Genomic DNA, 23,239 nt, shown 5'->3' on the forward strand with positions numbered 1-23,239 from the left:
GCAGAGAAAAAACTCATCAAGCACCACGAAAAACCGTGGGAAAAAAACATGTATAAACAATAAAATACTGCTCAGCCATGAAAAAAGGAGAAATGTTGCCATTTAGGACAATATGAATGGAGCTTGAGGATATTACGCAAAATGAATCAGATAGAGAAAGACAAATACCATATGATTTCACTTACATGTGGAATATATATATTTGAAAACCTAAAATAAACAACCAAACCAAACTAAACATAGATACAGAGAACAGATTAGAGTTACCAGAGAGGAAGGTGTGTAGTGGGAGGGCAAAATGGGTAAAGGTGGTCAACTGTATGCTGGCAGATAGAAACTAAACTTTTGGTGGTGAACATACTGTAGTGTATACAGAAGTCTATTTTTCATAATGTATACATGAAACATATAATGTTATAAACCAATGTTACCACAATTTAAATAAAAAAGAACTGCTTTAGCTGTATATCCAAATTTTGATATTTTGTGGTTTCATTGTCATTCAGTTCAAAATACTTTCTCATTTTCTTTGTGATTTCTTCTTTGACCTATGGGTTATATAGAAGGACAGTGATTTTCCAGATAGCTCTCTGTTACTGATTTCTAAATAAATACCATTATAGTAACAAAAGATATTTTTTATTTGAATCCCTTTAAATTTATAGAGAATTGTTTTATAGCTCTAAATATGGTCTATTTTGATAAGTGTTTCATGTGCACTTTAAAACATGATGCCTTTTACTCTGGAGATAATTTTTGCTCTGAAATCTATTTTGTGTGATATTAATATAGCCATTCCAGCCTTCTTTAGATTAATGTTAGCACAACATATTATTTTTTTCCAACCTTTTAGTATGGAAAATCATTTGTGTCTTTCAATGTTTTTTAAGTTGGATCTTACTTGCTTATCTATTCAGAACATTTTTTCCTTTTTATTGGGTACATTCAACGTGATTTTTTTTTTTTTGGTATTGTTGGGTTTAAATCTACCATTTAACTATTTGATTTCTATTTGTCCCTTCTGTTTTTAAAATTTTTTTCCACTTTCTCTGCCTTCTTTTTGATTATTTTTATATGATTCCATTTTGCATCTTTGTTGGCTTTTTTAGCTATTCCTTATTCATTTTGGTTTTTTATTGGATGCTTTAGGGTTTATTGTACACATCTGTAACTTATCTCAGTTTGCCCTCAATATTGTATCATTTCATTTATAGTATAATAACCTTATAGCAGTGTACTTCTATATTCCCTCACATAGCTTTTGTACTATTGTTGCCATACCTTTTACTTCTACATATTTTATAAACCTTACAATGAATTGCTATTATTGTTGCTTTAAAAAATCAATTATCTTTTAAAAGAGATTTAAATAATAAAAAGGCATTTTATATTTATACACATATTTATCATTTCCAGTGCTCTTCATTTTTTGTGAAGATCCAGATTTTCATCTGGTATCATTTTCAATCTGATTGTCAATTTTTACTTTATATATTTGAAAGCATATTATTAGATGCATTCAAGTTTTTAAATTCGCTTCCTGATGAATTGAAACTTTAAACATTATGAAATGACCATCTTTCTCTGTAGTAATACTTTTTGCTTTCAAGTCTACTTTGTTTCACATTTAATATAGCCATATCAGGTTTTCTTTTACTTAATATTTCCATACAATTTCTACCCTTTTAATTTCAATCTTTCTATTGCCTTATGTTTTAGCTATGTTTCCTATAAGCACCATATATTTGAGTTTTTAAATTTTTGTTATTTTTGTCTAGTCTGAAAATCTTTGTCCTTTAATTGGAGCATTTAGTTAATTTACATTTATTGGAATTAATAATATGTTTGAGGTTTTGCCTTCCATCTTGCTTTGTACTTTTATTTTCCCATTCTTTCTATGTTTTTTCCTCTAGTTTCTTGCCTTTTTAGGTTTAGTTGCATACTTTTTATCATTCCATTTTCCCCCTTCCACTGGTTCAGCAGTTATACATTCTGTTTGTATTTCTAGTCAGTTTTCCTCTGAAATTATAACCTGAATGTTTAATTTATACAAGACTAAATTTAATTAAATACTTTATTCTTTCCCCAACTCACATGTGATTGAATTCATAGATTCACTATTAGGCAGTGTTATTACTATCTTATACAGCAATGTGTATTTACCCTATCTTTATCTTTTTTCCTTTTTATCATAAGTGCTTCCATCTTGTGTTCCTTTCCTTCTGATTTAGGTACATTCCTTAACATTTCTTTTAGTGAGAGGCTACTGGTGATTATATACTCAATTTTTGTTCATCTGAAAACATCTATATTTCATTTTTGTTCTTGAAAAATATTTTCTCCAGATATAGAAATCTAGTTTGGTGATGATTCTCTTAAATGGCATTAAAAATATTATTCTATTGGTTTTTGGCTTCCATTGTTCCCATTGAGAAGTCACTTGCAATTTTAACACCTATCCCTCTGGCTGCTTTTAAGATTTTATTCTTTGCTTTCTTCACTTTCACTATGAGGTGTCTAAATGCAGGTTTCTTTACTTCTTTCTTTGCTTGGGATTTCTTGGGCCTCAGACATCTCTGAATCATTGTCTTCATCAGGCATCTTGCAAATATTGTCTATACCTCTTCTCTATCTTCTCTTCTTCTGTAACGCTGGTTAAACATATGTTAAACTTTCTCAATCTATTCCGCATGAGTTTTTTTTTTAACATCTTTATTGGAGTATAATTGCTTTGCAATGGTAAATTAGTTTCTGCTGTATAACAAAGTGAATCAGCTATACATATACATATATCCCCATATCTCCTCCCTCTTGTGTCTCTATCCCACCCTCCCTATCCCACCCCTCTAGGTGGACACAAAGCACCAAGCTGATCTCCCTGTGCTATGTGGCTGCTTCCCACTAGAAATCTATTTTACATTTGGTAGTGTACATATGTCCATGCCACCTCTCACTTCGTCCCAGTTTACCCTTCCCCCCCGTGTCCTCAAGTCCATTCTCTACGTCTGCGTCTTTATTCCTGTCCTGCCTCTAGGTTCTTCAGAACCATTTTTTTAGGTTCCATATACATGTATTAGCGTACGGTACTTGTTTTTCTCTTTCTGACTTACTTCATTCTGTATGACAGACTCTAGGTCCATCCACCTCACTACAAATAACTCAATTTCGTTTCTTTTTATGGCTGAGTAATATTCCATTGTACATATGTGCCACATCTTCTTTATCCGTTCATCTGTCAATGGACACTTAGGTTGCTTCCATGTCCTGGCTATTGTAAATAGAGCTGCAATGAACATTGTGGTACATGACTCTTTTTGTTTTGTTTTGTTTTTGTTTTTTTAAACATTTTTATTGGAGTATAATTGCTTAACAATGGTGTGTTAGTTTCTGCTTTATAACAAAGTGAATCAGTTATACATATATATATATCCCCATATATCTTCCCCCTTGCATCTCCCTCCCTCTCACCCTCCCTATCCCACCCTTCTAGCTGGTCACAAAGCACTGAGCTGATCTCCCTGTGCTATGCGACTGCTTCCCACTAGCTATTATTTTACATTTGGTAGTGTATATATATCCATATATACACTACCACTCTCTCATTTTGTCCCAGCTTACCCTTCCCCCTCCCCATACCATCAAGTCCATTCTCTAGTAGGTCTGCGTCTTTATTCCTGCATGACTCTTTTTGAATTATGGTTTTCTCAGGGTATATGCCCAGTAATGGGATTGCTGGGTCGCATGTTAGTTCTATTTTTAATTTTTTAAGAAACCTCCATACTGTTCTCCATAGTGGCTGTATCAATTTACATTCCCATCAACAGTGCAAGAGGGTTCCCTTTTCTCTGCACCCTCTCCAGCATTTATTGTTTGTAGATGTTTTGATGATGGCCATTCTGACTGGTGTGAGGTGATACCTCATTGTAGTTTTGATTTTCATTTCTTTAATGATTAGTGATGTTGAGTATCCTTTCATGTGTTTGTTGGCAATTTGTATATCTTCTTTGGAGAAATGTCTATATAGGCCTTCTGTCCAATTTTGGATTGGGTTGTTTGTTTTTTTGATATTGAGCTGCATGAGCTGCTTGTATATTTTGGAGATGAATCCTTTGTCAGTTGCTTCATTTGCAAATATTTTCTCCCATTCTGAGGGTTGTCTTTTCATCTTGTTTATGGTTTCCTTTGCTGTGCAAAAGCTTGTACGTTTCATTAGGTCCCATTTGTTTATTTTTGTTTTTATTTCCATTTCTCTAGGAGGTGGGTCAAACAGGATCTTGCTGTCATTTATGTCATAGAGTGTTCTGCCTATGTTTTCCTCTAAGAGTTTGGTAGTATCTGGCCTTACATTTAGGTCTTTAACCCATTTTGAGTTTATTTTTGTGTATGGTGTTAGGGAGTGTTCTAATTTCATTCTTTTACATGTAGCTGTCCAGTTTTCCCAGCACCACTTATTGAAGAGGCTGTCTTTTCTCCATTGTATATTCTTGCCTCCTTTATCAAAGATAAGGTGACCACATGTGCATGGGTTTATCTCTGGGCTTTCTATCCTGTTCCACTGTTCTATAGTTATGTTTTTGTGCCAGTACCATACTGTCTTGATTACTGTACCTTTGTCGTATAGTCTGAAGTCCAGGAACCTGATTCCTCCAGCTCCGTTTTTCTTTCTCAAGATGGCTTTGGCTATTCGGGGTCTTTTGTGTTTCCATACAAATTGTGATATTTTTTGTTCTAGTTCTGTGAAAAATGCCATTGCTAATTTGATAGGGATTGCACTGAATCTATAGATTGATTTGGGTAGTACACTCATTTTCGCAATGTTGATTGTTCCAATCCAAGAACATGGTATATCTCTCCATCTGTTTGTATCATCTTTAATTTCTTTCATCAGTGTCTTACAGTTTTCTGCATACAGGTCTTTTGTCTCCTTAGGTAGATTTATTCATAGGTATTTTATTCTTTTTGTTGCAATGGTAAATGGGAGTGTTTCCTTAATTCCTCTTTCAGGTTTTTCATCATTAGTGTATAGGAATGCAAGAGATTTCCGTGCATTAATTTTGTATCCTGCTACTTTACGAAGTTCATTGATTAGCTCTAGTAGTTTTCTGGTAGCATCTTTAGGATTCTCTATGTATAGTATCATGTCATCTGCAAACAGTGACAGTTTTACTTCTTCTTTTCTGATGTGTATTCCTTTTATTTCTTTTTCTTCTCTGATTGCTGTGGCTAAAAATTCCAAAACTATGTTGAATAAAAGTGGTGAGAGGGGGCAACATTGTCTTGTTCCTGATATTAGTGGAAATGGTTTCAGTTTTTCACCATTGAGAATGATGTTGGCTGTGGTTTGTCATATATAGCCTTTATTATGTTGAGGTAAGTTCCCTCTATGCCTACTTTCTGGAGGGTTTTTATCATAAATGGGTGTGGAATTTTGTCAAAAGCTTTTTCTGTATCTATTGAGATGATCATATGGTTTTTCTCATTCACTTTTTAAATATGGTTTATAACACTGATTGATTTGTGTATATTGAAGAATCCTTGCATTCCTGGGATAAACCCCACTTGATCATGGTACATGGTCCTTTTAATGTGCTGTTGGATTCTGTTTGCTAGTATTTTGTTGAGGATTTTTGCATCTATGTTCATCAGTGATATTGGCCTGTAGTTTTCTTTGTTTGTGACATCTTTGTCTGGTTTTGGCATCAGTGTGATGGTGGCCTCGTAGAATGAGTTTGGGAGTGTTCCTCCCTGTGCTATACTTTGGAAGAGTTAGAGAAGGATAGGTGTTAGCTCTTCTCTTAATGTTTGATAGAATTTGCCTGTGAAGCCATCTGGTCCTGAGCTTTTGTTTGTTGGAAGATTTTTAATCACAGCTTCAATTTCAGTGCTTGTGATTGGTCTGATTCCCCATGAGTTTTTAACTGTCATCTTTATTGTTCATTCATTTCTGTCTCTGGCAAATTTCTTTCTTGTAAAGTTATTTTTAAGATTACATATGAAGGAAAATATGGCATACAAAAGCATACAGGTGTAAATTTGATAGTTCCTTTCCTTGAACATGAAACTAGATTTATTTTTAATGTGATGACATTCACAGCCTTCAACTTTATCGTAAAAGATTGCATATTTATGTCACACCACTTAGCATCCAGCATACTAGTAAATAAACTTTGCTTTGGAAATAAAACTTTTTACTAAGGAGTTTTAGAGACACAGAGTCTCTGTTCTCATCACAACAGATTAGCCAATCCTCACAATTGATCTCTCTCTGGAGATCAATATAAATATATATATATATATTATATATATACACACATATATATATACATATATATTATATTTATATTATATATAAAGATCTAGAGATATATAGCATATTTATATATAGAATATTTATATATAGAATAGTTATACATATGTTTATATATATATTTATATATATAACAAAGAACTACCAAAAAAGTAATTTAGGGGTATAGAAATTGTAGCTACCATACTTTAAAAATGTGGAGTTTATAATTTTTTGCCTCTATAATCATATATGTTCTATAAATGGCTTTACTCTGTGATGATAGCAACCATATGGAATACTGAAAATTGAGATGAAACATGGCCTGGAGGGAAGAAAATAGCAAGAAATATGCAAAAGGCAAATGGACATTTTTAAAAATTACTCAGAAACAACAGAAGAAAGATTCTGGCAAATAATTCCCCATTGTCTCAAAAATTACAGACAATATGATTTTGTAATGATTTGGAAACATCAAAGAAGAAATTAAAAGGTCCAGAGACAGGTTATTAGAAAACAGAAGAAAGTGAAAAGTTTGCTATGCTGCTATAAATGAAAAATAAAAATAAGAATATTGCAACAACAAAAGTCAAATGAGGAGGGAGAGAGAAGCAGTATAAATAAAAGAAATATGATAATATAAAATTAAAAGTAAAATAAGGACATGTAACAAAGTAAATCTAATATCTACATAATTGGAGTTTCTGAGATAGATAGGAAAGAAAATAAATTAGAAAAAAGTGCTAAATATATTATTTTTCTTGCCTAAAGAAAGATTTATATCTGTCTTGAAATTATCCATTGTCCCCATTCCCAATTTTCCTACTTTACATAAACTTTTTTATTTTCTTTTTCAGACAGTAACATTTTCTCAGAATATAAATTATGAGGCAGTAGATGATTATTTCAAGTTGCAGTAAGTAAGACTTTTAAAAGAACCTACTCAATATTAAATATGCTATTCAGGTTACTGATTTATATGTATTCTTTTATTTAAATGACCTCATATCCTTTTAAATATCCAGATTTCAAATTCCTTTAAATGTCTGGAAAGATGTGAAAATAGTATTCTGTATAAAAATGTAGAATACTCCTTTAATTAAATGAAAACATGACCTATCTGATGGTGCTACTCATCCAACTGAAGGTGCAAAAATCACCAGGCTATTTCTTAATTCAATAATTTTTGAGCACCTTATATCATTCATTCCCATCCCGAAGTCTTTACATACTATCCTTAAGCAAAAACTAGAACTCTAATCCCAAAAAGTCTTTAATTATGAGTAGAGTCAGGTAAAACACCATCTCTGAATCTTGGAATAAGGTAGCGCCTAAACACTTAATTTCTGGAGGAAGGTAACCAACATGGAATTGTATCTTAAGGCATGAGGTTATCATTATGTCCTGACTCAATATATTTTATGGAAAGGTAGCATTGTTCTTCTAAGGAAAAGTTCATTTTTCTTTAGGCTGCTACTCCACATGAGTTTGAATACCCACTCCATGCCAAACACTCTAGGTGTTCAAAACACATGGTGAACAAGAAAGACAGAGTACTGCTGTCATGAGACATATCTCTAGTGGGAGAAGACAAGAAGAAAGTAATGAAGTAAATAAACAAGATGGTCCCAAATAATTATAAGTGCTATTAAGAAAAATAAAGCAGAAAGAAGCAGTAGAGAGTGATCAGGAAGTGTAAGGAAAAATGCTACTTTAGACATAGTAGTCAAGAGAGGATCAATACCTCCCTTCCCCCCTAACTCACCAACTTTTCTCTTGATTCTTCTAATGTTGTGGGTTCCTTTGGGTATTTTTGATTTTGTGGATATTTACTCAGAATTCTGTTGCTGTACAATATATGTCAAATTGTCCAGGATACTTTAGGTCAGTCCGAGACTTGAGAAAAAATACCAAAAGCTTTGAAATCAGCCATGGCAGAAAAAAAAAAAAAAATCTATCTATAAGTAAAATTATGTAGAAAATTGAAGACGCAATATCTACTTTGGTGTCCTTTTCTTACAGATCTATACTATATTACTGAATATATCAACTCAAAGTTTCCATCAATTTGGGGAAAAAAGCCATAACTGGCACAATTATAAGATGCTTCTTGTTTTCAAAGGTGTTAAAGGAAATAAAAAATGTATCTTAGAGTTGATGAAATATGGTACAGTGATTTAAAAATATAAAAATGTGCTATTTGTATCCTCACTTATTTAGTACATTTTATATCTAATATATGATAGATATTAAAATATAATGAATATTGGAAGGAAAAGAACATTTGTTTGTGGTTAGTTTGTTTGTGTTTTGGTTTTTCCCAGTTTTTTCAAAAAGTAAAAACCTTACTAGGGGCAGAGAAGGAATAATACTTTCAAATTTTTTTCTTCTGTAATTTTTGAGCCCTCCTATTTTGCCTGAGCACAAAATTATTCACTTACATTTCATAATCTACAAAGGCATTATGTCTGATCTCCCTTTTGCTTCCAGTCAGATCATATTATGCAGCATAATGTGGTTCAGAAAACTAACTTCATAACTTAATATCTATTGTTCCAAAAGCATTATCAATAGGAGGAAAAAATCTGTAGAGGCTAGAGAAGGAACCTATGCAATGGCTACGGCCTTGTAATACTGTCAGGAAGCAGGGCAAGATGTCAGCAGCAAAGCCCCATCCTCAGGAGACTGAGGGTGTGAATGAAACAGAGGGCTTGAAATGCTGATAGAAACTCATTTTTATTTCCCTTTGTGCCTATCCTATGCTGGCCAAAATATGGGATACCATGAGATGGGAATGACTTTAGGATATGACCACAATGCACCTTGGCAGAAACTGCGAACCGTCACCACCACCACCACCAGGCCTCTAGAATTCCTCATGGGTGGGGGGGGGGCAGTTCAATCACAACATGTTAATGGGACTTTTCATCTGTTCTGCACAAAGGCACACTCATGGCTACCTCCCTTGTGATTCTATAATCACCTGTACGTGTTGTTTCTCCTAGATACCAGAACACAGGTCTTCTGCTTGTTCACGTTAGACCTAGTGAACATGCAAAAACGTGTCCAGTCTCCCAAAAGGTAAGTGACATGGGTAGAAGACTGAATATTTTACTTCAATAATACATGGGTGGTAAAACTAAATAATACATATTAACTCCATTCAATACCACCCCCCCTAATACGTAGCAACATTTTGTAATGTTTCACTGTAGAGAGACCATTATTTTACTTCGGAAAAAGATTAGATTACTGCCCTCCATGAGTTTACCATCAGAATATAAACACTTACAAAGATGTAAAATTATTAGTTTTTGAACATAAATAAAATTGTGTAGAGCAAAACTGAAATTAATGAGAACAGCTAAAGTTGGATATGGTTTGTCAGAGAAGACTGCCAGTCATATCCATATTTATGCTATGTTTATTTATTTTAAAAATTGGATCATTTCTTCATTCAAAAAATTTTATTGTGTGCCTACCACATTTCTATGTTTCGGTCTGTGTGCTAGGTAATGGGAGTTACAAAGATGAAAAGAGTCCCTTCCAAAGGGGAAAACATAAGCTAGTGTAAAAGAATGTGAGATATACAGTTACCAAATAGCCCAGAGGAAAAAGTAAGCAATTTTGATTAGGAGGGAAAAGGTGAAAAGAAGGTGATGAATAAAATGACTGTTGAAGAGTAAGTAGAAGTTGAGCAGGAAGAGGCGTATACAAAAGCACAGCAATGTGATATAGCAGTGGGGTGTTCAGGCAATCACCCACCACCACCTCCTTTGAGTCTTTGTTCCACACTGAGGGATGCCTCCTCTCTTTATTCCTTCTCATTCCAACTAATAATCAATAAACATATATTGAGCACCCACTATATATCAGGCATAGCACAATGGGGAATACCTACATGAAGAATTCAAAGTTAAATGAGACATAGTCCCTGCTCTTCAGCCATGGTTGTTAATTCTGAGACTAGGAATTATTTTTGTGAACTAAGACCCATGAAAGAAGAGATGTTACAGATAAGATCATCAAGTGATGGTGCGTCCTAACTATGAAAAACTTGAGGACCTCAGCCAACCATGTACCTTATATGGATAATTTAGTAAAGATAAAGGGCAGACACATGTTTCTAAACACATGTGATGGGAAAATATTTAATAATGATGGACAGCAAGGACTGTGGGTAGAGTTGTTGAGAGAACAAATCAGGTCCTATGGGTGAGATCAGATAGTTCAAGAAATAAAATCCATGAACTCCTGCTATGGAGCATGCCTTTCAAATGAAGACTGAAAGCTCTTGGCTTAGCAGGTGCAATTCTTTAAATCTATCAAGCTTGGCTGGACATCATTCTCTAACCCCACCCTCCTGATCCCCAAGGGTGTTTTTAGATTTGCCTTGTGGAAATATGCAACATACAGGACATGTTTAAAACAGAAAGCAAGTATCTAAATCCCAATTAGAAAGCCTGGGGTGGGGGTTGGAGAGGTGGCCAGGGTAGACAGTAGTGAGTAAGGTGTCCTGAAGCCAGGTAGAAATATAAGTAGCTTATCCCAGTTGAGGAAGAACCAGGACCCTGACTCTAAAAAGAAGTTAAATTCGTGTTTCCATAACATCTTACGGAAAAACCTGGATGAACTTTTTGGCCAACTCACTATTACAGAAACCTGCCAGGTGAGTCAGATGCAAGCTGGAACTACAGAGTTGATAGTCATGGTTGTAGAGGTAGTAGTGAAAGATCACATCGAAGTAAGAAAGCAGAGACCCAACCTTTGGGCCTTGTGAGCAGTAAGGGTGAAAGGAAGCAAAGAAAGAAAAAAGTGATGGAAGAAGAAGGAGGAAAACAGCACAGAGCAGTATAACAAAACTCTACATTTAAAAGGTTATTTCAAATCTAAAATGTAATTGCTTTTAGCTGTAGTAATATTTTAGATCATGTGAATTAGAACCACTAAACTCATCACCTAAATTACTTTACTTTAGGTGTTCCAAATATCTGTTGGCTGTGATGATAATAAATTCATTGCTGTTAAAGGGCAAGTATATTTGCATTTGACTTGTCTTACTCTTTATGTTTAAAAACGAATGGTGAACTAAATGCTAATTACTAGCGATAATATTAGCCCAATGACTGACATGTCCATATGAAATCCATTATAAGTTGATAATTTGTCCAAACCAGACTTGTTTGAACTTTTTTGCCAAGTCAAATATTACATTTGAATCATTCAAATATTATATTTGGATCAGACAGGTTTAACCTCTGTCTCCATTACCAGCATTTTTCTCCACCTTCACTTTTCATAAGCCAGTTTCCATCCTTTGCATTACCTCTCTCAGCTCTTCAGTGTACAACTCATTTCCAGAGAAATGAGAGGGAGAAAAACATACCTCTCTGTTGTCCATCCTACTCAAACCAGTTATAATTTCATTTCTGTCAGAGAACTCCTTGTAACCACAAGAGAGAAACTTCAGTTTCCTGCACCTTTTTCCATGAGAAAGTTTTTTAGAGCAAACCTAACAGAACCACCAGTGTTTCCTTCAGAGAATCCCAAGGTGTGACTTTTATTGATTTTTACTATGGTTCACAATGAAGCACACTGGAACTTGTGTTATCCACAGCTCTTTCTTCTGCATGGGAGAGAATAAAGGTCAGCATACACAAATCTATTTAACTGAGGTGGAATGTATAATGGAGACAAAAATGTATTGCAATTCCTTTCCTGTGGTTAGGGTGAGGGTGGGGGTAACATTGACTCTTACCTGAATCTATTTATGAAGTGGCTTGCTCTCATCCAAAACAAAGGTCTATTCATCTGTCATTCTAACAATCTTTTGAGTAGTGAATTGTTAAAATCAGTTGCCAGACAGATAATTAAATATCCCCATCTCATTCAGCAAGGAATTTGCATTTCCCATAAGTCTTTTTCCAGAAAACACAAAGGTTAACTGATTTAAACAGCCTATAGCATCTTATTTCTGGGATGGTCTACATCCTTGCTCCTTAGAGTATAATCTATGGACCAGCAGCAGCATCACCTGGGAACTTACTAGAAATGCAGAATCTCAGGCCCCACCTTGTACCTGCTGAGTCAGAATCTCTGTTTTAACAAAATTTCCAAGATTAGTAGGGGCATTAAAATTTGAGAATAACTGCTCTAAGCAACATGTTACCAAAATCAATTCCCAGTACCCCTGCATGCAGTATCACTGCATGAAGATTTCCTTCTTCAGTGAGATGCAAAACAGCTTGAATCAATCTATTTATGGGAAGGTTTAGAGAGCAATTGTCAAACTAGGTTGCTTGTCAGAATCACCTGGAGAGCATGTCTGAAAACACAGATTTCAGGACCTCTTTCCAGATCTCTTAGTCAATGACCCACTGCTCTGGAACTCTAAAAATGACCCTAGTTTCTTGGATTCATGTTGTGGTTGGCCTAAGTTTTCACAATCAGCAAAGGTTACCTATGGGGCCCATGATACTTCTGACAGGAGAGTTGTCAATGAAGGAGGGCATCTCTTGGGGTCTAATTTGAATTCAGGGTGGGAGGTGGTCCTAGGCTTCCAATATCTATATAAACACAGCAGTGACTGGGGTTCCTTCTGAGTTACACTGGAAGCAGCCAGCAAAAATGGTCAAATGAATAATTTAACTTACTAAATCTCTATCATTTTATAGACCATGATAGCCTTATGTCTGCATAAACCCTAACTAGAAATTATGTGAATTCTTAAAATAGATCCTTACCTGTGCAACTGAGTCTCTAGTAGCAATTAGAACTCTGTTTTAAAAAATTATGAAGAATGAAACAGTCCAAAGAAATTTGTCTTTACTTTGATGGATTTTCTACAAATTTTCACATGTATCAAATATGAGGTAAATCAGTATATTTCAAATTCTGGTACCTTCAGAAACATTTGTGAAGCTGAGTTTTAAAAATAGAAATGCTAAGGCTACACACCAACCCCAAAGATTCTAATTCAATAAGTGATGATTCTGTGATACTTTCGAGTTTGAGAATCACTGAGTTAAATGATTAAACGTTTGTGCTAGTAAATAAGGAATGACGATATTACAACTTCATTATGTTTTATTTTTTGTAGATTTGATAAAAAAGAATGTCTTCAGCATGATTTTTTTTACATCATTGAAAAGTAAGAAGTATTTTTTAACATAAACATTGAGTTTTATATTAATGTAGTATCAATAATTTAGAATCAGTTAGCATTTATTCTTATTATCATCAGTCTTTTCTGATATATACATTTATTGCAATAAATTTACCTCTAGGCACTGATTTTGCTGCACCTCACAAATTTTGATAAGTTGTGTTTTCATTTTCATTTAGTTGAACATATTTTCTAACTTCTCTTAAGATTTTGTCTTTGATCCGTGTGTTATTTAGAAGTATGTTGTTTAATCTCCACATATTTTAGGAGTATTTTGTAATTATGGTTATCTGTTTGACTTTTGTGATACCTCTTTACCCAAACAAAGTAATGGTTTTAATTTTTAAGTTTGAGAAGAGGAAAGATTCTAAGTAATGAAAATGTTTTTTTACAGGTCATATCTGAGGGATCGACCATCTAAACATTTGGTAAGAAAACTATAATTTTGTCAATCAGCCAAATATAGAAAATAACTAAAGCATTTTTCCTTTTCTAGAGAGTAAAATATAATTGGGAAAAATATGGCTGCCCACTGAGAGTTGATTTCAGAGAAAAGTTTCACCCTGTGGTTCAACTGTAAGTATATTCTCACTAAAAATTTTAACTTACTTTGGAAGTTTCAAAATAAAAGTATGAAAAGAAGCCTAATTAATCATGCATTTAATAACAAATATTTTTGAGCACCCAAATATATGCAACACTAGGTTTTCAGTACTAGTTATGGGAAGTTGGATAATCCATGGTCCCTGCATGTTGAGGGAGATTACAATTTAGAAGCTGAGACATAAGTGGGTAAGAGAGCTGAGACTCTTCTCATGGTTGCAGACAGTCTCCTAACCCTTGCTTTATCCTCTCTAAATCTCTCCCCAACCTCCAGCACCCCTCCCTGTTATAGGTACTACCTCCCCCTGGTGACATATGACTTTTCTTTCCATGTGCCAATAATAACTGAATGCTCGCAAAGAGAGAAACTAGATTACTAATAAGGGATAGTATATGGGGAGATTTTAAAAATATTATCTCTAACTTAATTTTTATAAAAATGTTTCATGGTAAAAATATGAATAAAATGCTACAAGGAATGCTTTTCCAAGTGATTTTGTGCTAGTTTGCTTGCTTCTCTGACTTTATTCTAGATTTATGACTATAAAAAAGTTATAAAGCTTGTTACAAAATTTAAAATATAGAAAAATATGAGAAAAGTGACCTAGGTTTCTAATTTATTTTTTTTTTTGCTATTATAAACAAAATTGTGGTGAATATCCATTTATGTACATGTATGGACATTAGTTCAGATATGCCATGAGGATAAATTACTGGAAGTGAAATTCCTATGAGCAAAACATCAAAATTTTAGTCAATGCTTTCAGCTTTTGGGGTCCTTGGGCTGAAGACAGCTTCTGAGATCTCTTAGGGTGGGTAGGTGTGAAGTAATGAATCAGGCACTCCAATTTAGTTTTGCCATCAGAGCTTTCCCTGTTGGAATGCCAGCACGTACTACCCCCCACTTCTCATCCATGGCAGTTCTAAGATTCTGTGCTGTGCCCTCATCCTCTTATGTTACCCTCCTACAACCCCTCTGTCATGGGTTCTCTGAGCTATCAGGCTAATCTGCTATCTTCTTTAGTTTCAATCTTCTAGACATCTAATCATGCCACTTCTTTTCTTGGGCACCCGAGGCACTCCTTCCCCCACTGAGACCTAGTTTTTTTCTTTGTTTGTTTTGTTTTTCTGTTTTATCTAGTGCCTAATCCTCCAGTGGTAAAAAATCTTAATGTTCTCTCCCAGAGAAGTGCACTCTTCAGTTCATATCATCATTATTAAACACCTACTTTGCCCCAATTACTGTGCCAAGTACTGGGAATTCAAAGATGAATAACACAGGATTTCTGCTCTCAAGAGCTCAAGAGTCTGATAAATTAGATATGAACTGATACGCTAAATGGAACAATAGAAAGGAATGACATGGGTGGTTGGTATTGAAACTGAAAAGAAAAGAATCCAACTCAGCTATGGAAGGGAGAGGGGCTCTGGAAGGTGTTCCCAGAGCATTTGAGCTGAGTCACTGAGTCTTAAAGGATAATGAATATCTAGCTGAAGGCAGAGGAGAGAAGGAGAAGTGGGGAAGGTAACAGGGAATTCCACTGAGTAAGCCTTTCAAGCCAAAGTGATAGTTAGAGGAAGAAATTTCATAGTTCAAATGGTATAATGTTATCAGAGCACATAGTGAGGTATGATGTATCAGGAGAAAAGGCTGGGAAACCAGCTAGGTAGAGTCCAGCTCATGGAAGACTTTCTATCCATTCTTATGGTAGAGTGGCATAATTAAATATTTGCTTTAGCTAGTTCTCTCTGGAAGAAGTGTAGAAGATGAATTTCAGGGAAACATGTCTAAGTAAGGAGACCAGGTAGTAAACTGTACTGGTAGTCCAGGGAAGACAAAAAACAAATGACTGAGATAGCAACAAAGACAAAAAAGAGGAATCACTTATGAGAAAATTACTCATAATAACAGGCAGGGCTTGATAATTGATAGATGTGAGTGATGAGGGAAAGAGAGAATGAGGAAGATGAATGAGTCAAAGGTAATATCGATCAGAAGAGATTTTCTGCAAACTTCTACTACTGTTATCTATCCATCTTCAAGCATCTGTGCCCATTAACTCTGTCTGTCTTCCTGTAACCGCAGATAAAGTATATGGGTATCTAAGGCCTGTTCCTCCATTTGTGAACTGGATACCCACCCCCTTTCCTAATTAAAACCACTGCTCCTGAAATTGCCCCCTCTTTCTCCTGCATCATCTTCTTTACTCTGTCTACTGGATCATCATACAAATATGCAATTCTTTCCCTCACCAAAACCAAAAACTAAACCCAAACAAAAACCCTCTCTTGACCCCACTACCCCTCTCGTTACTATACTCACTGTCACCAGCTCTTCTCCTATCCTCTCCCAAATCTTTCTCAGTCAGGATTTTACCCCCACCACTCCATTGGCACTGCTAGCCAATGTGACCAACGGCCTTGGCCTCCATATTGCTAAACTCAGTGGTCAATTCTCAGGTCTCATCTTACTTGATCTCATTAACAAGAATTGACAGTTGATTATTTCCTCCTACTTGAAATATTTTCCTTATTGGGTTTCCAGGATATCACATTTTCCTACTTTTCTTGCTACCTCATTGATAGCTCTTCCTTAATTTCTTAGTTTCTCCTTTTCTCCATGACTTCTTAATGTTGGAATGCCCCAAGGCTCAAAGCTTTCTTTTCTTTTCTCCACTTCAACTTGCTCTTTCAGTGATGTCATCCAGTCTCATGGCTCGAATGTCTCAATATATTGATAAACCCCAAAAGTGTATCTTCAGCCTGAATATCCTCCATTGTATTAGTCAAATACAGCTAGGCTATGCTGCAGTAACAAACCCTAACATCTCTGTGCTTAACCTTTTTCATGTCATAGTCTGACATATTTCGTACCTACATCATCTTGACACGGCCTCCTAGACTACCACTATGAAAGGGGAAAACTGAAAGAAAAAAAAAAGACTAGAGGATTTCCTGAGATGTCTTAAAGGGTCAGGCCTAGAAGTGGTTTACATCATTTCCACCCACATCCAATTATCTGGAACCTAATGCCGTAGCCCTAATCTAACTTCAAGGTGGGCTAGAAAATGTAAACAGGCACAGGGTTATTTAGTGAACACTAACAGTGTCTGCAAAACTCTTGAACTCCAGACCCATAAATCCACTTAGATGTTGAATACGTAAATCACTTTTCTACTTAGATATTGCCTAGATATATCAAACTTAACTTGTTCAAAACTGAACTCCTGATCTTACCCTCAAAATCTGCTCCATCAATAGCATTCCTCATTTCAACTGATATCAACCCTATCCTTCTGGATGATTGGTTCAAACTTTGGAATCACCCCTATCCACTCTTTCTTTTATATCTTTCATTCAATACATCAGTAAATCCTATTGGCTCTATCTTCAAGATACATACAGAATCTGACTATTTGTCACCACTTGAACTGCTACCACACTGATCCAAGCCATCACTACTCACCTGGATTATTAAAATAGCCTTTCTGTTGGTCTCCCTGCTTCCACCCTTGCATCTATATAGCAGCAACAGTGAATCATTTTAAATGGTTAGAGCACATCACTCCTGCTCAAAATGTATAATCACTGAGTAAAATCCAAGTCCTTACTCTGATTTACAAAGCTCTATGTGATCTTCTGTCCCTGTTACCTTTCTCCTGGTGAGCTTCACCTCACTTACTCCACTCTACTCACTTGGCCTCCTTATTGTCCCTCAGGTAAGCCAAGCAGATTCCCACCTCAGGGCCATTGTACCTGTTGCTTGCTGTGCCTGCAATCCTCTTTCCCCAGATGTTCACTTAGTTTGTTCGCTCACTTCCTTCAAGTCTTTGCCCAAATGTCACTTTCTTAATGAGACCTATGCTGATTGTCATGTTTAAAATTATAAGCTGCCTCTGCACCACCTTCACTCCTCACCTGTCTTTTTTGTTCATGGTATTTATTACCACCTAACAAATTATACATCTTACTTATTTAACTTGTGTATTGTCTTTTCTCCTCTACTATAATGGAAGTTCCATAGAAAAGAGCTTTTTATTTATTTAGTTCACTGCTATATCCTCCAGCACCTAGATCACTGACTAGCATATAGTAAGCAATCTATAAATATTTGCTGAATGAACTCATGAATTTTATGTTTATGGCTTCCCTAAACTGGACAAATTTTAATACCATCAATTGTAATATAAATAGAGAATAAAGGGTACGCTTACAGGGGAAGATGACTAGTTGATTTTTAGACATTTTGAATTTGAGTCTGTGTGACATCCAGAAGGAGATGTGCAATAAAGTGTTAAATTGAAGCACCTGAAGTTCATGTAAACTGTCTGAGCTAGAGATATATTTGGAAGTCAATAAAAATTTTGTGATATTAAGAATTGTTGTGGGTGATCATAAAGAATTGCTGGGGTACATAGGAGGTCCAATTGTACCCCTCTTCCCTGACCAAATCCTGAGTGAATTGAATAATATGAGTCAGAAGATGAATATTATTACTCATCACTTATTACTGACAAAAAATATATATTGACAGATGTAGCTTACATTTGCAGAAAGTGAACTTCCTGATACTACACCACTAATACTATACCTAACAGGGTTAAGAAGAATTATCTCCCCAGTCACAGGTATTGTTGATCCACTGTTGGTCTCTCATCTTGGAGTCCCTTTAAATGTATAACATAAATGAGAAAAGAACATGTTATCCTACAAGAAATTCACTCATAAGAAGAAAAATGTGAAGCTAAGCCAAGCATGCCCAGCTTATTCTTTTCTAAGTTATCAATCATTTAAGTCAACCCACTTCCCAAGGGGTGAAGTGAATAGAAGAGCAAAGATAGACCAAGAATGTTATACTCATTGAGCTCCTTCCACAAAAAAGGAAGTATCAAAAGTTGTAAGTGTTTCATTTTAACTATAATATGGAAAATAAGAAGAGTTATGAGCCAAAGATTTACCCTACTAAAAAACAAAAAACAATATTCAAAGATGGTGAGAGGAAAAAAGAGTCTAGAAATAAGAGCCAAAAAAAACCATTCAGAGAAACACAAGGACAACATAGATAATGTGGAATTTGGAAGCAAAGACAATAGGAATTTTTTTTTTGCCTTTGTCTTTTATTTATTTATTTATTTTGGTTTGGTTTTATGGGTGTTTTTTTTTTAACATCTTTATTGGAGTATAATTGCTTTGCAATGGTGTGTTAGTTTCTGCTTTATAACAAAGTGAATCAGTTATACATATACATATATCCCCATATCTCTTCCCTCTTGCGTCTCCCTCCCTCCCACCCTCCCTATCTCACCCCTCTAGGTGGTCACAAAGCACAGAGCTGATCTCCCTGTGCTATGCAGCTGCTTCCCACCAGCTATCTATTTTACATTTGGTAGTGTATGTATGTCCATGCTACTCTCTCACTTTGTCCCAGCTTACCCTTCCTCCTCCCCACAATAGGAATTTTTAAGAAAAAATGAGTAAAAGAGTCAAATTCAGAGAGACCTACTAAACCATCACCGAAAATGCCCATTAGATTTGACATTAGAATAACATTAGTGAACCTTAAAGGGTAGTTTCTATGAAATGGTGAGAACAGACAGAAGTCAGATTGCAGGGGGGTTGCAAAATCAATGAAAGGTTTTTATGTAGGGGCAAAATGTAGCCTACACTTTTTCAACTTTTGGTTGAAATTTACCTATAGAGTAAAACACAAAATCATGAGGTTTCTTTTTTTAGGATAAAAGATATGAGCATGTTTACAATTCAAGTTTACAGTTTACATGTTACAGTTGAGCTTTCTTTAGTAAAGGAAGAAAAGTTTAAAATCAGTCATTCTGAATATGGTAATGCAACAGATTGAGCTCACTTGAATCACTCCCCACCCACCATAGACACACATAATCCTTGATAAAACATAACAAAATATTTTATGCATTGCCAAACTTGAAAAAAAGAAAGAGCAATCTCTAGGTGACAGAAATAAAGAGAGAACTCTAAGAGTAGTCAGCTCCGGGTGACCTACTGTAGTCCAGGAATATTGATCCAGGATACTGGAAGTAGGAATTAGGAGATAGGGTTTTAAACCCTCTGTGGGGCCAGAAAGGTCTTTCATAAATCCAGGATATATGAAGACTAGAAAATTCTACTCAATGATCAGAGAAACAAGGAAGAAAGTTTTACCTGCATGAATGTGGGAAAAAATATCTCCTGTAAGAATGTTAATGTCAACCTCAGGCTGTATGTGGACAGGGATCTAAATTTAATGTACATACATAGGAAAAGACTATAGTAATAAAAATCAATAGATGAAAAAAGAAGCTAAATACATGTCACATAGCCATAAAATCCCTAAGGCTCCAACAGAAGCAATTGAAAAAGCAAATCCAAGGCATAAGACTCTCACTGGAAAAATCACCACCACCAAAGAATTGTCAATAAAGGTTTACCAACCATATGAGGAAATGGGAGAGTTAGAAGATAAAATAAATTGAAAGATAGGCACAACAAAACTAAAAATAAAGCAATCTGAATACATAAAATATTGTTAAAGAAAAATAAAGAAAAAAAGAAGACAAATAAAACAAACTATAACAAAAAATATGACTATGAAAAGAAAGTAGGGGGACTTCCCTGGCAGCCCAGTAGTTAAGACTCCACACTCCCAATGCAAGGGACATGGGTTTGACCCCAGGTTGGAGAACTAAGATCCCGCATGCCACACAGTGTGGCCTAAAAAAAAAAAAAAAAAAAAAAAAAAAAAAAAAAAAAAAATTAATAAAAAGAAAAGAAAGTAGGTATGTTTTAAAAAGATAGAAATTCTAGATATAAAATCTTAGCTATTAAATTCAAAATTTTAGAGATGATTACAAACCACTAAAGATATGGGTAAAGAGAGGGTTACAAAAGAAAAAAAAAAAGAAATAAAGAAAGAGAGAGAGAGACATGGAAATCAACCAGAATGCAACACAAATAGTTAAGGAGATATAGAAATAAGAAAGAAATTAAGGAACAATTGAGGAAAGAATGACAAATTCTTCTAACATGTGCCTAATAGTTTTCTCCAGAAGAAGAAATTAGAGAAAATGGGTTGGAAAAGGAAGTGAAACTCAATCAAATAAAATGTGAAAACTTTCCATAATTTATTAAAGGGCTAAGTCATCAGGGTGAAGATTGACACAAAGTCGTAAGTAACTCAAAATGGAATCATAGAACACAAAAGAAAAAGAGAAAATGTTTATATGCTGCCATACAGATAAGATAGATTACCCACAATAGACTGCCACTTATATTGAGAGATTTCTTATCAGCGAAAATAGGACAAAAATAATAGAATGATATTTTCATTGAGCTGAGGGAAAATAATTTAATCTTAGATTGTAAATCTAGATAAACTTTTAGTCAAGAGTTAGGGTGAAATAAATACCTATGCAAATAAAGAGTTTACATTAAAAATCCTTAATAAAAACAAAACAAAAAACTACTGAAGGATTTTATTCAATAAGAAGAAAAATAAGCCCAAAAAAGAAAATAGTAAAGTAGAGGAATCAATCATAAGGAAAGAAATTATTGGTTAAAGTAAAGAAAGATACACTGTAGAAATAAATTTTAAGAATAATATCTTTGATGGATGTGAAAACAAGATGGAAATGGAATAATACTACTCAACATGTGGAATTGAAGCAAGATGATTAGAGTTAAATTATTCTGAAATCTTAGTATTGTTTAGGTGTGGGGTCAAGGCTTTTAAAGTGAAGAGTCACTAAAACAAGAATAAAAAGAACAAAGTGTTTTTTTTTGAAAAAAGCTTGATAAGGAGAAAACTTAATGAACATACAAAATCCCATTTTCTTTTCCTCCAGGGCACACACCTAGACTCTGTTTCTAAGCATGCTTTGCAGTTAGGTGGGGCCATATGCCTGAATACTGCACAGTGGAATGCGGACCAAAGTGTCACATGACCAGTCAGGCTTGGACTCTGCCCCCCACAAAAAAAAATTAAGTTTTGCATGATCCTCCCAGCTATCTCTTTTTATCTTCTATCATCTGCCAGTTTTGGAGAATCCAAAAAGGACTCAGAAGCATTATGGTCTACTAAATGGAAAAAGTCTGGGTCTCTAAAGGATTATGTGGAGCAGAGCATCTCCCCTCCTCTAATTCCACCCACAGTGGAACATAAAATGAGTAAGGAATAAACTTTATTGTGTTAACTTACTGAGATTTTGAGGATTGTTGTAGCAATGAAGTTAGACCAACTTACACTATTGAGCAATGCTATAGATGAAAAGAGAAAAAAATACAGAGTTAGTAAAAAGAAAAAGTTACATAGTAGAAATACATATAAATATATTAATAATGACCAAAATTTTAAAGCACTTACTTCTATATTAAAAGACAATAATTCTAAGATTGAATTTTTAAATGAAGTCAGGTATACGTAATTTATGAGAGAAATATCCAATAACTGTTAGACCTTAGAAGAATGTTCAGCAAGTTGAATTCAAGATCAAAATACAATAAATTAAAATGTCTCTATACATCAGTAAATGCTAACTAGAATATATAGTTGACCCTGGAACAAACCTCCATGTACATATAATAAATAATAATAGTAATAATAATAAAAATAATAAAATTCACATATAACTTATAGTTGGCTCTCCACACATGTGGTTCTTCCATACTGCTGTTCCACATCTGTGGATTTAAACCTACCACAGATTGTGTAGTACTGTAGTATTTACTATTGAAAAAAATCTGCATATAAGCACACCCACACTGTTTAAACCCATGGTTTTTGAGGGTAAACTGTATAATAGAAAAATTATTCCATTCACAATAGCAAAAATAAAATAAAGTAGAATAGATTTAATAAAAGTTATACAAGACCTGTATAGCAAAATTTATAAAACATTATTAAATACATAGAAGAGGACTATAATACTTGAAAAACTATACCACATGTTTTGATAGAGAGACTCGGTATTATAAAGGTATCAGTTCTTCCCTAATCTATCCATAACTTAAATGAAATTCCAATAAAATTTCATCAGGGTTTTCAGCAGAATTTAACAAGTAGGTCCTAAAATTTATATAGAAAAACAATGGGCTAAAAATATCCAGACAAATATCTTCCAGAATTGAAGTTCTAGAAATGGCAAAGTAGTTTTATTTGACATACACTCTGCCCA

The 23,239-nt window shown here is 34.6% G+C and overlaps 1 protein-coding gene across 1 annotated transcript in view; it reads left to right on the forward strand.

Moving 5' to 3' along the window:
- CATSPERE (catsper channel auxiliary subunit epsilon) overlaps positions 1-23,239 on the forward strand; it is a 219,041-nt gene that overhangs the window by 142,504 nt on the left and 53,298 nt on the right. The window contains exons 5-10 of the mRNA XM_036869246.1: positions 7,144-7,202; positions 9,292-9,367; positions 11,265-11,317; positions 13,386-13,436; positions 13,846-13,879; positions 13,948-14,027. Coding sequence (XP_036725141.1) covers positions 7,144-7,202; positions 9,292-9,367; positions 11,265-11,317; positions 13,386-13,436; positions 13,846-13,879; positions 13,948-14,027 — 353 coding nt within the window. The remainder of the gene's footprint in view (positions 1-7,143; positions 7,203-9,291; positions 9,368-11,264; positions 11,318-13,385; positions 13,437-13,845; positions 13,880-13,947; positions 14,028-23,239) is intronic.

Source organism: Balaenoptera musculus, chromosome 1, assembly GCF_009873245.2.
Source record: "Balaenoptera musculus isolate JJ_BM4_2016_0621 chromosome 1, mBalMus1.pri.v3, whole genome shotgun sequence".
In the NCBI taxonomy this organism is placed as follows: domain Eukaryota; kingdom Metazoa; phylum Chordata; class Mammalia; order Artiodactyla; family Balaenopteridae; genus Balaenoptera; species Balaenoptera musculus.